The sequence below is a fragment of the Mugil cephalus genome, chromosome 17 (assembly GCF_022458985.1).
Source record: "Mugil cephalus isolate CIBA_MC_2020 chromosome 17, CIBA_Mcephalus_1.1, whole genome shotgun sequence".
Classification (NCBI taxonomy): domain Eukaryota; kingdom Metazoa; phylum Chordata; class Actinopteri; order Mugiliformes; family Mugilidae; genus Mugil; species Mugil cephalus.
This window is the reverse complement of record NC_061786.1, coordinates 18,051,861-18,064,287: the sequence shown is the minus strand read 5'-3', so window position 1 is coordinate 18,064,287 and position 12,427 is coordinate 18,051,861. Positions and strand designations below refer to the sequence as shown.

The 12,427-nt window shown below is 43.5% G+C and overlaps 2 protein-coding genes across 2 annotated transcripts; both read right to left on the bottom strand.

Moving 5' to 3' along the window:
• Positions 1-25: 25 nt before the first annotated feature.
• Positions 26-5,630, bottom strand: LOC125023171 (kinesin-like protein KIF3B). The gene is made up of 8 exons (XM_047610238.1): positions 3,898-5,630; positions 3,714-3,815; positions 3,520-3,642; positions 3,202-3,320; positions 2,012-2,128; positions 1,508-1,622; positions 1,000-1,178; positions 26-819 (listed from the first exon to the last, which is right to left on the bottom strand). Exons 1-8 carry the CDS (start codon positions 5,302-5,304, stop codon positions 669-671), a joined length of 2,313 nt encoding a protein of 770 aa, XP_047466194.1. The 5' UTR covers positions 5,305-5,630; the 3' UTR covers positions 26-668.
• A 164-nt stretch (positions 5,631-5,794) lies between these two features.
• On the bottom strand, positions 5,795-12,092 carry hadhab (hydroxyacyl-CoA dehydrogenase trifunctional multienzyme complex subunit alpha b). The gene is made up of 20 exons (XM_047610239.1): positions 11,948-12,092; positions 11,156-11,197; positions 10,990-11,060; positions 10,773-10,906; positions 10,526-10,664; positions 10,315-10,434; positions 9,868-9,970; positions 9,634-9,756; positions 9,425-9,543; positions 9,131-9,187; positions 8,926-9,035; positions 8,323-8,457; positions 8,048-8,219; positions 7,857-7,943; positions 7,637-7,777; positions 7,454-7,522; positions 7,142-7,337; positions 6,920-7,034; positions 6,697-6,842; positions 5,795-6,577 (listed from the first exon to the last, which is right to left on the bottom strand). Exons 1-20 carry the CDS (start codon positions 12,012-12,014, stop codon positions 6,432-6,434), a joined length of 2,292 nt encoding a protein of 763 aa, XP_047466195.1. The 5' UTR covers positions 12,015-12,092; the 3' UTR covers positions 5,795-6,431.
• Positions 12,093-12,427: the final 335 nt, after the last annotated feature.

Here is a 12,427-nt window from a genome sequence, read left to right as displayed (position 1 = left end):
GAAACGTCATCTTACTGTATACAGCTGTCATTCCAAGTTTTCCCACATTTATTTGCACACACACATGAACTCAACTGCGGTTACGGTGGCAGAGATCACAAATCTACAGCAGATTGTTTCACTTTATTTCAGTGTGTAAGCAAATGCACTATATCGCTACTATAAGAAAAAAAATAAGGCAGCTAATCAAGAGAGCACTGCAAGCTTTCTCCACATTTTTTTTTTTTTTTTTTGTTAGCTCACAATTACATTTGGCAAGAAATTGAAGCGACAATTCATCAAGCGCCCCCGTCATTCTCCATTGTTTTTGGCAAAGACATGATACATTACTACGTCTGCTGAAAATAAAGATTATTATAAGTGTTGCTATTGAGGGGGGAATATTAAATAAGGACCTAAAAAGTCCCAATTACGTTCTAGCTGTGCTATCTGTGTGCAGCAGACAAAAATCAAATGGCAAAATAATACATTTACGAGTTGAAAACTAATTATTGAAGACTGAAAAATTAAAAGGATTGTTTGTCTTTTCCGGTTTAAGTTGAGTAAATGCTTCATAAACGGAACAATCGATTTAAAGTCATGACATGGCCCTTGGCTAAACTGGAGTCACTGGAGTCACTGGAGTCACTTTGAACTAAGGCCCCGAAGTACAGGTGCGTCAGCACAGGTCAGGGGCTCGTCTGACGTGCACCCCCGAGCGGAAGATAGGCAGCAGACGACGGTCTTTGTCTCTGGGAGGGACTGGAGCTGTGAGGTGCTGACATCAGAGTAGTGGAAGATGAGGACGTTGTGATGGATGCTGCTTGTGGTGCCTGATACCTGCATAACATTATAAAAAATAATGGATGGGCTCATTATTTAACAGGTTTATTTGTATTTGTATCCTCCCAAAACAAAAAAAAAAGTGGTTTTTCAAGTACATTAATATAAAAAAACATAATAATAAAAATTGAAAACAGGTTTAAGTAAAATATGACCTGTTCTCTGCCGTTCTCTTACCAGGATTGGGATTTCCTGACCCGTGACGATGCAGCCGTCCTCTCTCTCATCGGAACATTAACCAGGAGATCCTGCATCAGCCTGGGAGAAAAGGCTCTCTCCAGGTGAGCGCCATTAAGGTTCAAGGTGAACATGGTCGGCGGAGACATGTCTAACTCCAACAGCATGATATTCTCAGCCTGTAAAACGCAGAAAGCAGTCAAGTTTAAAGTCAAGTTTCCTTCCTTTAAAAGTTTCTATTGCTGCAAATGCCAAGTATTGTATTTTAAAGTATTTTAACACTGATCAAGCAAAAACGTGAAGCTCAGCTTGGTGAGAACACGGCATGAATACATCACTAGCAGTAAATCTCCAGTTCCTCGCGTATATGTGAGAAATTCACAGTGTCGGGGCCTAAAGATGCAACGGTTAAATCCGTTTCCATGGCTACGGCCGCCTCTTCTTCTTCTTCTTCACTCTTCCTCTGCTGTTCCTGCCAGCTTGACTCGTGAACGTCCCGAGCACTGACCTGGTATCTAGACGGGGCCCCGGTAGCCGTGGCAACAGCCATCTGTGCATATTGGCTGATTGGCCTCTTGTATCCCACAGCGGAGAGAGGCCTTCTCTTGACCTGAGTGGGCGCACTGGGGGGGTGTGGGGGGGGGGGGGAAAGGATGGGATTAGATTCTGTTTCATACAGTTCAACAAACCTGGCAACGCACAATACGTGTTGTACATTATCTACAGCCTGGATAGAAACACTTAGATAGGTTTTTAGAGAAGAGTAAATTTCATTTTCGCCAGCTTGCTTAATCTATACATGCTTCTGTTACTGATTTCTTACATGTCCCAGAATCTTAACCGGCCTCCCATTTAAGAGGAATGTGCATTCAGGTGTAAAATTTGAAGGGCAAAATAGCTGTAACAGCGCCACAGAGCAGCTTTATGGCCTCCATGATTCAGTACTGATTTACGATTCATTTATTTTTCTGAGGTTCCACACAAAGCGACACTGTTTAATTCCTTTACTGACCTCACTGACGGAAGGACTGGCTGCAGCCGCCACTGATCCTCCTCACTGTCAAAGTGCAGCCTGTTCATTATCTTGTTCTTTTCCTCCGGAGGTATAAAATTCTCAATCAGGAGATATCTGCAACGAGCGACACAAATCAGTGCAAGGGGAAATAAATAAAATATGCACATTAATATTTAAGATGAATCTCCTTATAAATATTGTTTCTCTAAAGAAATAAAGGTGGAATTTATTTATATCCAAGTTTGTGCTTAGCTTAATTTATTCTCAATAAATAGATTTTTAAATATAAAGAAAAATCTGTGAAATTTAAGACGTTGCTAAATGATTGCACATGATGTTGACTGAACCAATCAGCACCAGTTAGTCTCTCTCTATTTCTATTTAAGTTCACTGGTGTTTTAAAACTTGTGTCCGTGGCAACGTTACCGCACCGGCACATCTGCAGTGAAGGGTTTTACATTAACCAGCAATGACTGATTTGTCAGAGAGCAAGAGGGAAAGAAACTGCAGCGACAGAGACAGAGGAGCAGATGGGAGCAATACATGTTACTTGGAATCTGTGAATTATGAATCAATAATCCAAAAAAGCGTTGAATAAGGTCAGCTGGACTTGTAGAATTTCTTGAAGACGTTTCGCCACTCATCCGAGTAGCTTCTTCAGTTCTGATAAACTAGTGGGAAATTGAGGTTTAAATAGGAACGCTTTTTTGGATTACCATGACCTGGATGACTGAGAACCTTCACAGACATATGAATCAATAAACAAATTAATAAATGACACAGAAGAAGGAAGCGTGCAAGAATGTTGCAATCACAGGAGAGATGATCTGTGCCACCAGAGATTACAAGTGGTATGACTTTTCTTTTCTGGAGAGCACTGGGTGAAAGATATGTCGAACTACAAACAAATGTAATTACTCCCACTGCCAGTAGGGGGAGACAAGGTTCAACACTGTAGCTTTAAAATTTACATTCCACTGCTTTTATGATATTTAACTTTTCACTAGATTTATTTTAACATTGAAAAAGAATTGACAAAATAAACTGAGATCTATGGCATCCACCTATACTGGCGTCATTTAACAGTCTTTAAATGTAAAATAACATTTAAAGTTCAAGCATGATGAACGATATGACACATTTTTATGCAGAAATAAGAGCAGAAAAGACGACAGCAGTCTGCTTACTTGTACTTGAGCTCTCTGGTGAGTTCAGTTTGTGTCTGTTCAAGCTCCTGTCTGGTTGTTACATGTTCATCGATGATGTCTTTCATCTCTCCCTTCAACAGCTGCACTTTGGCATACAGCTGAAAGAGGAACAGAACCAAATAAACAGAGACCAAACAAATTCTTGTGTCGTTAAAGCTGCACAATAAATGTATATCGAACATGGACCGCGGGGAGACAGCCTTCAATCTGGAGAAACCTGAACTGACATCTGATGTGTAAAATACGATTACTGTTAACATGACCGTTAACTGCATTAGTGGGAGTGAGTCATCTTACCCTCTTCAGCTTCTTTGTCTTATGTTCCACTTCCTGCTGCAGGGAGGAAAACGTCTCTATCATTTCTAAGGTCTCCTCTTCCTGCAGCATCATCTGCTGCTGGATCTCTCTCTCCCGTCTTATCTGCACATCAGAACGTAATTAATGAAAAGCAACAAGAAAACTTCGAAAGGAGTAAAGTTTAAATTAATGACCTGCTCCGCGATTTCTTGTCTCTTCAGCTCCAGCATTTTTTGTTGTTCGTTGGTGTGATCAATTATAGTCTTCCCCCCTACTAGCAGCTTGCTCTCCATAGCCTGAGGACAAAGACACACAATTAATAATTTATGTACATTTCTTTTGTTCCACCAGTGTCTCGTTAATCAGACCTTATCGTACCTTGTACTTCTCTATGATCTTCTCCAAAGCCTCTTGATCCCACTGCATGTCCTCCACGCTTTTCCTGTTTTCATTCAGGTGCTTTAACTTCTCACCGCTCCCGTGGCAGGTGAGCACCTTTGGGACGTCACATCCCTCTTTCATGTAGTGCCTCACGTCTGCTTCCTCCTCCATTCCCTTCCACACATCTGCATCCCTCTCTCTGAAGATATCCTCTTCCATTCCGGCCAAGCTCTTACTCAGCCTCTTGCTGTTCCTCTTCATCCTCCTCTTCTCTTTCGCGAGCATCCCTCGCTCCTCCAGCTGAGCTTTCAGGCGTGCAATCTCCTCCTGGAACTCCCTGAGCAGGGCGTCTTTGGGGTCCTCGTTGATCCGAGGCTTGTTCTTGATGTTCTTGGCCCTGTTGGCGTACCTCAGCGTGGCCAGGGTTTCGTCAAAGTTCTTGTGCGAGGGCCCCACTGTTGCTATCATGACCGTCTTCGCATTGCCGCCCAGCGAGTCCTGGAGCAAGCGGGTCAGTTTGGAGTCTCTGTACGGGACGTGGGTGCTCTTCCCGTCCACCAGGGCCGAAATGACATTCCCCAGCGCCGACAGGGACAGGTTTATCTTGGCAGCTTCCTTCAGACGCTTCCCCTTGGCGCCCGTCTTGCTCTGGCGCTCGCTGCCAGCCAGGTCGACCATGTTCAGCTTCCCGACGCGGATGTGGTCCTCGCCATCTGGCCCCACTTCGCTGCACTCCACCGTCACGAGAAAGATTGCGTGAGAGCGAGAGCTGCGCTCGTTCATGTTGGTGAACCCCACAGATCTGGACTGGTTGCCGAGGTTCATCACATGCTCGATCTCGGTGGCGTTCTTAGTCACCACCGACGACAGGTCTTTCACATAAACACCAGAGTCTGCGTTCTCTTTCAACTCCAGTTTCTTGCTGTTGTCTTTGCACAGAAGATCCCTGATTTCCTCCTGGTAGATCTCCAGGTATGAAGACCTCACCAGGTATTTCTGATTCTGAGTTCTGGATATTAATGTGAAAATGGTCTCAAACGAATTTGGTATAACCCCTCTCCTCTCTGGGTCGTTGGACACCCCTAGCATGGTGTGCGTTTTACCTGTGCCAGTTTGTCCGTAGGCGAATATAGTCCCGTTGAAGCCTCGGAGGACGGACTCCACCAGAGGTCTCACAGCATCGTCATAGATGTCGGTTTGTTTTGAGTTCCAGCCGTACACCGAGTCAAACGTGAACACCTTCATCGGCTCATCAGGTGGTGCCTTCGGGTTCCTGATGGTGATCTGCCCGAGCCTGTCATCAATCTCCAAAATATTTTCATTCCGCGCAATCTCCTCTCTCCTGTTGAAGGGCCGGCAGCGGACCACCACCCTGACGGCCTCGCTGTTTTTGGTTTTAGACATCCTGCTTAAAAAAAGAATTAACCTTAAACTAATAAAGCCATCATCATCATCACCATCACCGTTTCGGGCGGTGTCCACAGCTCCTCTTTCCCCGTGCAGGTGGGGCGGCTCCGGTTTTCTTCATTCGCCACAAAACAAGCGACACATGAGGCAATCCGAGCCGCTTCCCTCATCCTCCGCCCCGAGCATCCTTCAGATGACTAAGTCACAAGATCTTAAAAAGGATGCTGCTGAGGGGGGAGAAAAAAAAAACACGCAGCCAGCTCGACCCAGCCTCCCCACGGTACACACCCAGCTCTGCGGACAATGGAAATCAGACACGTGACCAGCGCAGGCGAATAAGAGACTGCAGCGCATCTTTCTCATGGCTCGGTCCCATTCTGTAACGGAGATAAATCATCATCACCCCCTCCCTCTCTACCCTCCCCTCCCCTCCCTCCAGCACGGGACGTCAACGCACCTCCCTCAGCCAGAAAAAGCAGGTTCTCGGTTCAATAACAAAATTGTTTTATTTTTATTCAAGCGTCACATTTACATCCAAACCAAAGCCGGAAAAGTCTTCAATGTACAAAAATGAAAAGACATTTCCCCGAAACCATACTGGTAGACATTCATTAATAATTAAGAATTAAACTCCCTGTTGGAACCTGGGTGTTTAATTCTTATGCATCTACATTGTTTGTACATAGGCGATGTGTGAATAATTGGCCTCCGTATGCCCCTTTAAGCTAAACATCCAGTCAATGCTGTAAAAGACATTGCCCAGTTTCCAGTTTATTAGATACACCTGTTAACCACTAATACAGTCGGACCATGAGGATTGTGATGGTACAATTTTGGAAGGTGCCTAATTTTAATATCTTTCTACCTAGAAACAGCTCATTAAACACAACACCTCTCCAAAACTATAAAATAAAGGGCTTATTGTAGGATTATATGGCAGCATTTAAGGCTGGTGCACCCAATAAACTGTCAACAAGGTGTATTTCCATTCACTGCATGTTTACCCTCTACGCATGATAGAAATGTTAGGCACATCCTAGTGGCATAGTAGAGTTTTATTATATTATTATTATTATTATTATTATTTTATTATTATGGAGCTACTGGCACACACGGTGAGTCGGTCACTTGTGAAATTTCTTGCTGGCGTCTTTTGCGTGATCCAGTAGGAGCTGGCACGGCGTGAACTGATTTCCGTAGACGGCTTCAAATTGCCTCATCTTGGCCACCAGTTTGTCAGCGCCGAAGCTGTCCACGAAACGGAAAGGACCTGGAAGCAGCGAAACATTGAGTTAGAAGTATCACCACAACAAAGTGTACGTACTAAAAGTTTCCTAGATCCTTTAATGCTTTGGCGCCGTGGTGACCATGATGCAAATGAACTCTGACCTCCGAGGAACGGGGGGAATCCCAGCCCAAACACAGCGCCGATGTCTCCTTCCAAGGGGTTGTTCAAAATGCCCTCTTGCAAACACAGCACGGCCTCGTTGACGAATCGGGAAACAAGCCTGTACTGCACATCAGAGTCCGATGAACTGTTAAAAGAGAAGAGCATAAGTCATAACTCCATAACATAACTCCGTTATCCTGCAACCGTCCACTGTCGACTTACACAGCAGGGTTTGGTGTCATCTTAAATTTCTCCAGGATGTCTCCAATATCTGGGTTAACCTGTTTGGCTTTACTTCCTGGCTGGTAGACGTAGCAACCTTTTCCTGATTTGCGACCTATACATTAAAAAAAAAAAGCAAAATTCAGTTATAATGAATGAATTTTAACATGGAGTAAAACACACAAGTATTTAGAAACAATTCTTGGGTGCGAAAGCTCATACCCTTGAATCCCTGGTCCACCATGGTCTTCAAAACCTCCACATTTCCGCCACCAAAGCGGGAACCAAAAGCTTTGCCGAGGTCCTCGGCCACGTGGGCAGCAACGTCAATGCCGACCTCGTCGGCCAGTGTTGCTGCGCCCACCGGGAACCCAAAGCTTGTGGTGAGGGCATCCAACTTCTTGGGGTCAATACCTTCCTGTAATGTACAAGGAGATCAAAACAACACAATGAATGCCAACTATCTGACAAGTATTTACATCGAACAATAAGCACTAAATCCTCAGCTAGAGTTTAATCTGTACTTTAACCAACCTGAAGCACTCGTACTGCTTCAGCCAACATGGGAGCCAGACACCTTGTCGTATAGAATCCAGGTCCATCCTGCAAATAAGATTGATTAAATTATAGCCTCATGCAATGCATTAAGCTCATTATTGCAGTATTTTAATGGTGCACTGTGCTCGTCTCATAACTGCACACAACGTGAAATCTTACCCCGACGACTATGATGACTTTGCCCTGCTTCAGGCCGACCGCCACAGCAGAGGCTGTCGTGTCTTTCGACGTCTTATCAGTAGTTATAATCTCAAGAAGCTGCATCTTGTCCACTGGAGAGAAGTAGTGCATTCCCACAACCTGAGACGCAGAGGAACATATTACATTGAGTGGTGCTTCTAGCGTTAAAGCCAGATTTGCAGATTTTAAAAGTACAAACCTTGTCTGGTCTCTTGCTTGCAGCAGCGATGTCTTTAATGGGCAGAGCAGATGTGTTGCTGGCGAATATGCAGTTAGGGGAGACAACCTGCAGAAAAATGTTTTACCACAATATTATATATATTATACATGGATATTTACAGCTAAATGAGCAGAATATCTTGGATGAGCAGCCTTTTCAGTCACACTTACAGCCTCCACCTCCTTCACTACTGCATGCTTGATTTTGATGTCTTCAAACACAGCTTCAATAACCATGTCGGCCTTTTCGAAGCCCCTGTAATCCAGCTGGCCGGTTAAATTGGACAGAATAGAGTCTCTCTCAAATGACGTGATGCTCCTCTTCTTTGTCTTGTCGTTGAGCCTTAATCAAAAACAAAAGTCAAATTATTCACAGATGCTTTCAAATATACGATTTTACTGCAGATGTGAAGGTCTCAGCTGTCAATACTAAAAATCTAACTAACCCTTTGAAAACCTGCTGTTCTCCTCTGGACAGTCCATCCACAGTGGTGTCCTTCAGGATTGTGTGCACACCTTTGTCCACAGTCACCTGGGCAATACCTGCTCCCATCAGGCCTGCTCCCAAGATGGCAAGAGTCCTGGTGGTCAAACAAAAAAAAAAAAAGGTGGACGTTACAGCAATTTTTCAGAAGGCGGCCGAGTTGCATTCCTGCTGCACTGTGCTTTCGTCTTGTATGCCACGGCTTTAAATCCACAGGCATTTCACAGGCTAAAAATAGATTAGACACAGGCGTTTGGTGGAGATGAGCATCGTTCTGCAAGTGTGCCACTAAAACGCTAGTCTGTGGCTCGTGAGTGGTGTTGAATTTCCTTTTTATTGAAATCAGTGCAACGTAGAGAACCATAAATCAGACTTCTTTTAGAGTAAAGTTTCTGAATAGTCTACAAGCATCAGTGTAAATGTGTGAACAACAACATTATTAGATTGAACGATGACAAACTAACGTGTCTAAAATATCTAAAAGTTAGATGCAGGTTGAACGTGTGCCATTTATTCAACATCCTACAAAATCTCTCCATGCAAACAAAAGTCATCTAAAACTTACTTCACTTCTTTCTGAGGGGTTCCAAAGCGGTTCTTTTTGCAGGCGACTTGACCGTGGTACAGACCAATCAGAGCTGCCGACTCTGAGGTTCTTGCCAGATGACCAAAATTCTGTGAGAAACGTGGGAAATGGTGAGTTTCACAAACACAACTTTCTAGTGCACAACACTGCGAGTGTGCCCCTGATGTAGGCCGGCGAACTTTACCTGAGACTCAGCCAAGTATCCAGCAGTGGGGCCCTGCTCCAGTCCAGTCTTCACACACTGAGAAGGTGAAACAATACAAAAAAAAAGTCATTAAATAGGGTTAACAAAACAAATGAGACTAAACTGGATGTGCCATATACAACTGATAAACCAATGAAGACTTATTTTACTACAAATGACCCCATTCAACTCAAGAGATGTTAAAGGAAACTACAACTTAAAGTTTTGTTGTTTCTTTGATGTGTAAATCTGTGTTGTTCTTGTACTGTATTGCTAGAAGGAGCTTTTACTTACTTCAATGATTTTCAGAGGTGCTGGATAAAGGCCTTTGCTCTGCTTCATAACTTTTCCATGGACTGTTTTGTAGATCTGTTCCCGTACAAACTTAATGCCCATAACGTAGTCTTGGATTTCTGCAGAGAAAAGGAAATTAATTATATTCAAGACAAAATTATCACAACTTCCTGTCAAATCAGCTGCTACTTTAATGCAATGCGACTTACTCTGCATCATGCCTTTCTCTTTGCGTAGAGAAATCTTCTTGTTGGCGATTCCTCTGGCACATTCGATGGCGACTTCTTCGAGGTACTCTATTGTTCTTTCCTCTGGACTCTTCAGTCCAGGCCCTGTCGTAAACACAGAATATTAAATAACGTACACAGATTCAGCTTATTAATGTGTTAATATTTCAAACTACTAATTTGAAGCGATGCTTTTTTTTTTTTTTTTTTTTTTACCTAGAGGGTCTACGAGTTGGTCAACAAGGCCCATCTTCTTGGCTTTGTCTGCTCGGATATTTCTTCCGGTCAGCATCATGTCGAAGGCATTGGGGATACCGACCTAGAGGTAATAACAGAAGACATGTTCTACCAGGTTAATCAGGACTAGTGACTATATTTTTGTTGTGTATAGGTCATAAAAACATACAAGATTTTAAAGATAACGTAGTCAGTCGTAATCCTGAACTTTGAACCACATGTCATAATGGGCAGGAGGGAAGGGGGGCTAATCTGTCTGCAGGTGTCTCAGAGGTGCATGTAAACCAATTATGAGCATTAACCAGATTATTTTGCATCACAACCTGCCTATTTTAGACCATATCCTGGTGCAAGCTATGTGTCGCCTCGTTTTTTTTTTTTTACTCAAATCAGGAGAAATTTAGAGAATATAATTCCTGTACAAACCATTTTGGGGAGTCTTTGTGTACCACCAGCTCCAGGCAGAAGACCCAGCATTACTTCGGGAGTACCGAGAACAGTTTTCTTGCTCTTTGTTGCAACTCTGTACTGGCAGGCAATGGCGAACTGAAACACAAACAAGTCCAACACGTTATTATCTTCATTTAATGTCCTCATTAAACACACATGGGCGGTAGCTGAAATTAATTTTATTTACCTCTAAACCTCCTCCTAAGCAAGACCCATTGATGGCAGCGACAACGGGCTTCGGAGATTTTTCAATTTTCTCGAACATCTTCTGCCCTTCCTGAGAAAGTTTGGTGACCTCTTCTGTACTGTTGCAGGCCTGGATCATACTGGAGGAGATGTGAAGCGTAAGAATGCGTTTGTCGACTTAAATTCTTAATTCGACAAAGACTTTTATAGCAACTGGTAAATAAGAAGAAGTCACAAGGTTTGCTCACTTAATATCAGCTCCCGCAATGAAGCACCCTGGCTTCGACGAGATGAGGACAGCACTTTGAACAGCATCGTTGGCCCACACTTCATTCATCACCTCCGCCATCTCCGTTTGCATTTGCACGGAGAGTGTGTTCACCTGAAGGGAGACGCCACCGTTAAGCTCACGTGTCACCCAAATGTAAACGCAGCTTCCTTTCACTTTCAGCGACCCTCCTTTACCTTGGAGTTTGGGTCATTGATCCGCACCACAGCAACATCTCCCTTGACTTCATAGTTCACATGGGTCCGCGCTAAAAATAGAGGAGGACAAGTGGAATTGTGTCAATGGGCAGCCTCGAGCTATTCTTTCACACATGTTTTGATGTAAATGTGACATTGAAATTACCCATCATGGCAGGAGCTACTGAGAATGTGCGAAAATTAGTGCCTGTAAAAAGAAGATAAAAGACAAACATGAATTAATAAAGTCGTATTTAATATGCACTACAATCCTCCAACATCTGCTCATTGCATGGCTGCTTTACTATGAAAACTCATTCAGAAACACCGCATAACCTCAAATATAAACAAAGCGACCTTTAGCATATTTACTAAACGCATGTGGGACGTTGACATAATAAAATAGCGTTGACCTCAAGCTGTCTCGGCCATGCTGCGTAATCCAGAGGAAGGCGACCCTTCACCTACATTCCCCGCCCCCAGCTCCACAGAAACAGAGGCTAGGCTAGTCAATAGCGAATGAATGGCACACGTCCTCACCCTCCTGTCAAAACGGTCTAAACACCGTCAAGCCTGTCAAACACGGGACGTCTAAAAGTCAAAGTCAAAATGGAATAAAAAAAAAAAAACTTGGAATTTATAACAAAGCACCCTTGGCTGTGAATTGATTCCGTAGCAGCAAGCTAACTAGCACAATGACAGCAAGTTTGCACTGTAACTGTGTCAATAAAACAAGGAGTTACGCTTAAAATATATTTCTCGCTTAACTTTTGTTACGTTTTCTTGTAAAAGGCGAAATTATCGCGGTGTTAAGTTGCACACAATTCCTCTGAGCTAACAGCTAGTCTAACAAAGCTAATTATCCCTCTACTGCACTTAGCAAGCCCCATGTTTTTAGTGTCACTTTTCGCGCTGGTTTCATTTAACATTAAACACCAAAACTCTTGTGAAGCTGTACCTGTGAATAGCGCATATCTCTTTGCTGTCAATCGGGAGAGAACGCCAAGGGCTCGTACACCAGCCATCTTGGGAGCGGAGGTCAGTCTGCAGTTGTGGGAACTGAAGCTAACTAGCTCTTTCACAAGATTACCCACTTTAAAACACTTCCTGAAAACCACAACCAGGCGCGAAGCTGATTGGCTGTCGCCGAAGACCCCCGGATTCCATTGGTCAATTGAAAATATCACGCAGCTCATTGGACGTTCGTTCTAGGACTACAAAATATTTGCCATTCTCTTAAAAGGGACCAAATGTGAGAACTCTTTCGACCTAAAATCGTATAGTTTTAAATCTAATGTCGTTCAAATGAGTGCTACGCATATGACAAACAGCTGGGCTGTGTTGTAATTAAAATTGTGTGAATACCTCAAACGTGTAATGATACTAAATGAATTTAATAGCAGGATTTCGCCACAAGGTGGAGGCAAAAATCTGCCAC

Bases quoted from the DNA above. Each gene is read 5' to 3' on its own strand.
- LOC125023171 (XM_047610238.1), bottom strand. From the start codon at position 5,304: ATGTCTAAAACCAAAAACAGCGAGGCCGTCAGGGTGGTGGTCCGCTGC. The intron at 3,643-3,713 runs GTCATTAATTTA...TCTGATGTGCAG, and splicing joins GACAAGAAATCGCGGAGCAG to ATAAGACGGGAGAGAGAGAT. The intron at 2,129-3,201 runs GTAAGCAGACTG...CGCTCGTTGCAG, and splicing joins ACCAGAGAGCTCAAGTACAA to ATATCTCCTGATTGAGAATT.
- hadhab (XM_047610239.1), bottom strand. From the start codon at position 12,014: ATGGCTGGTGTACGAGCCCTTGGCGTTCTCTCCCGATTGACAGCAAAG. The intron at 7,035-7,141 runs GTATGAGCTTTC...TTTAATGTATAG, and splicing joins GGTGGACCAGGGATTCAAGG to GTCGCAAATCAGGAAAAGGT. The intron at 6,578-6,696 runs GTCAGAGTTCAT...CGCTGCTTCCAG, and splicing joins ATTCCCCCCGTTCCTCGGAG to GTCCTTTCCGTTTCGTGGAC.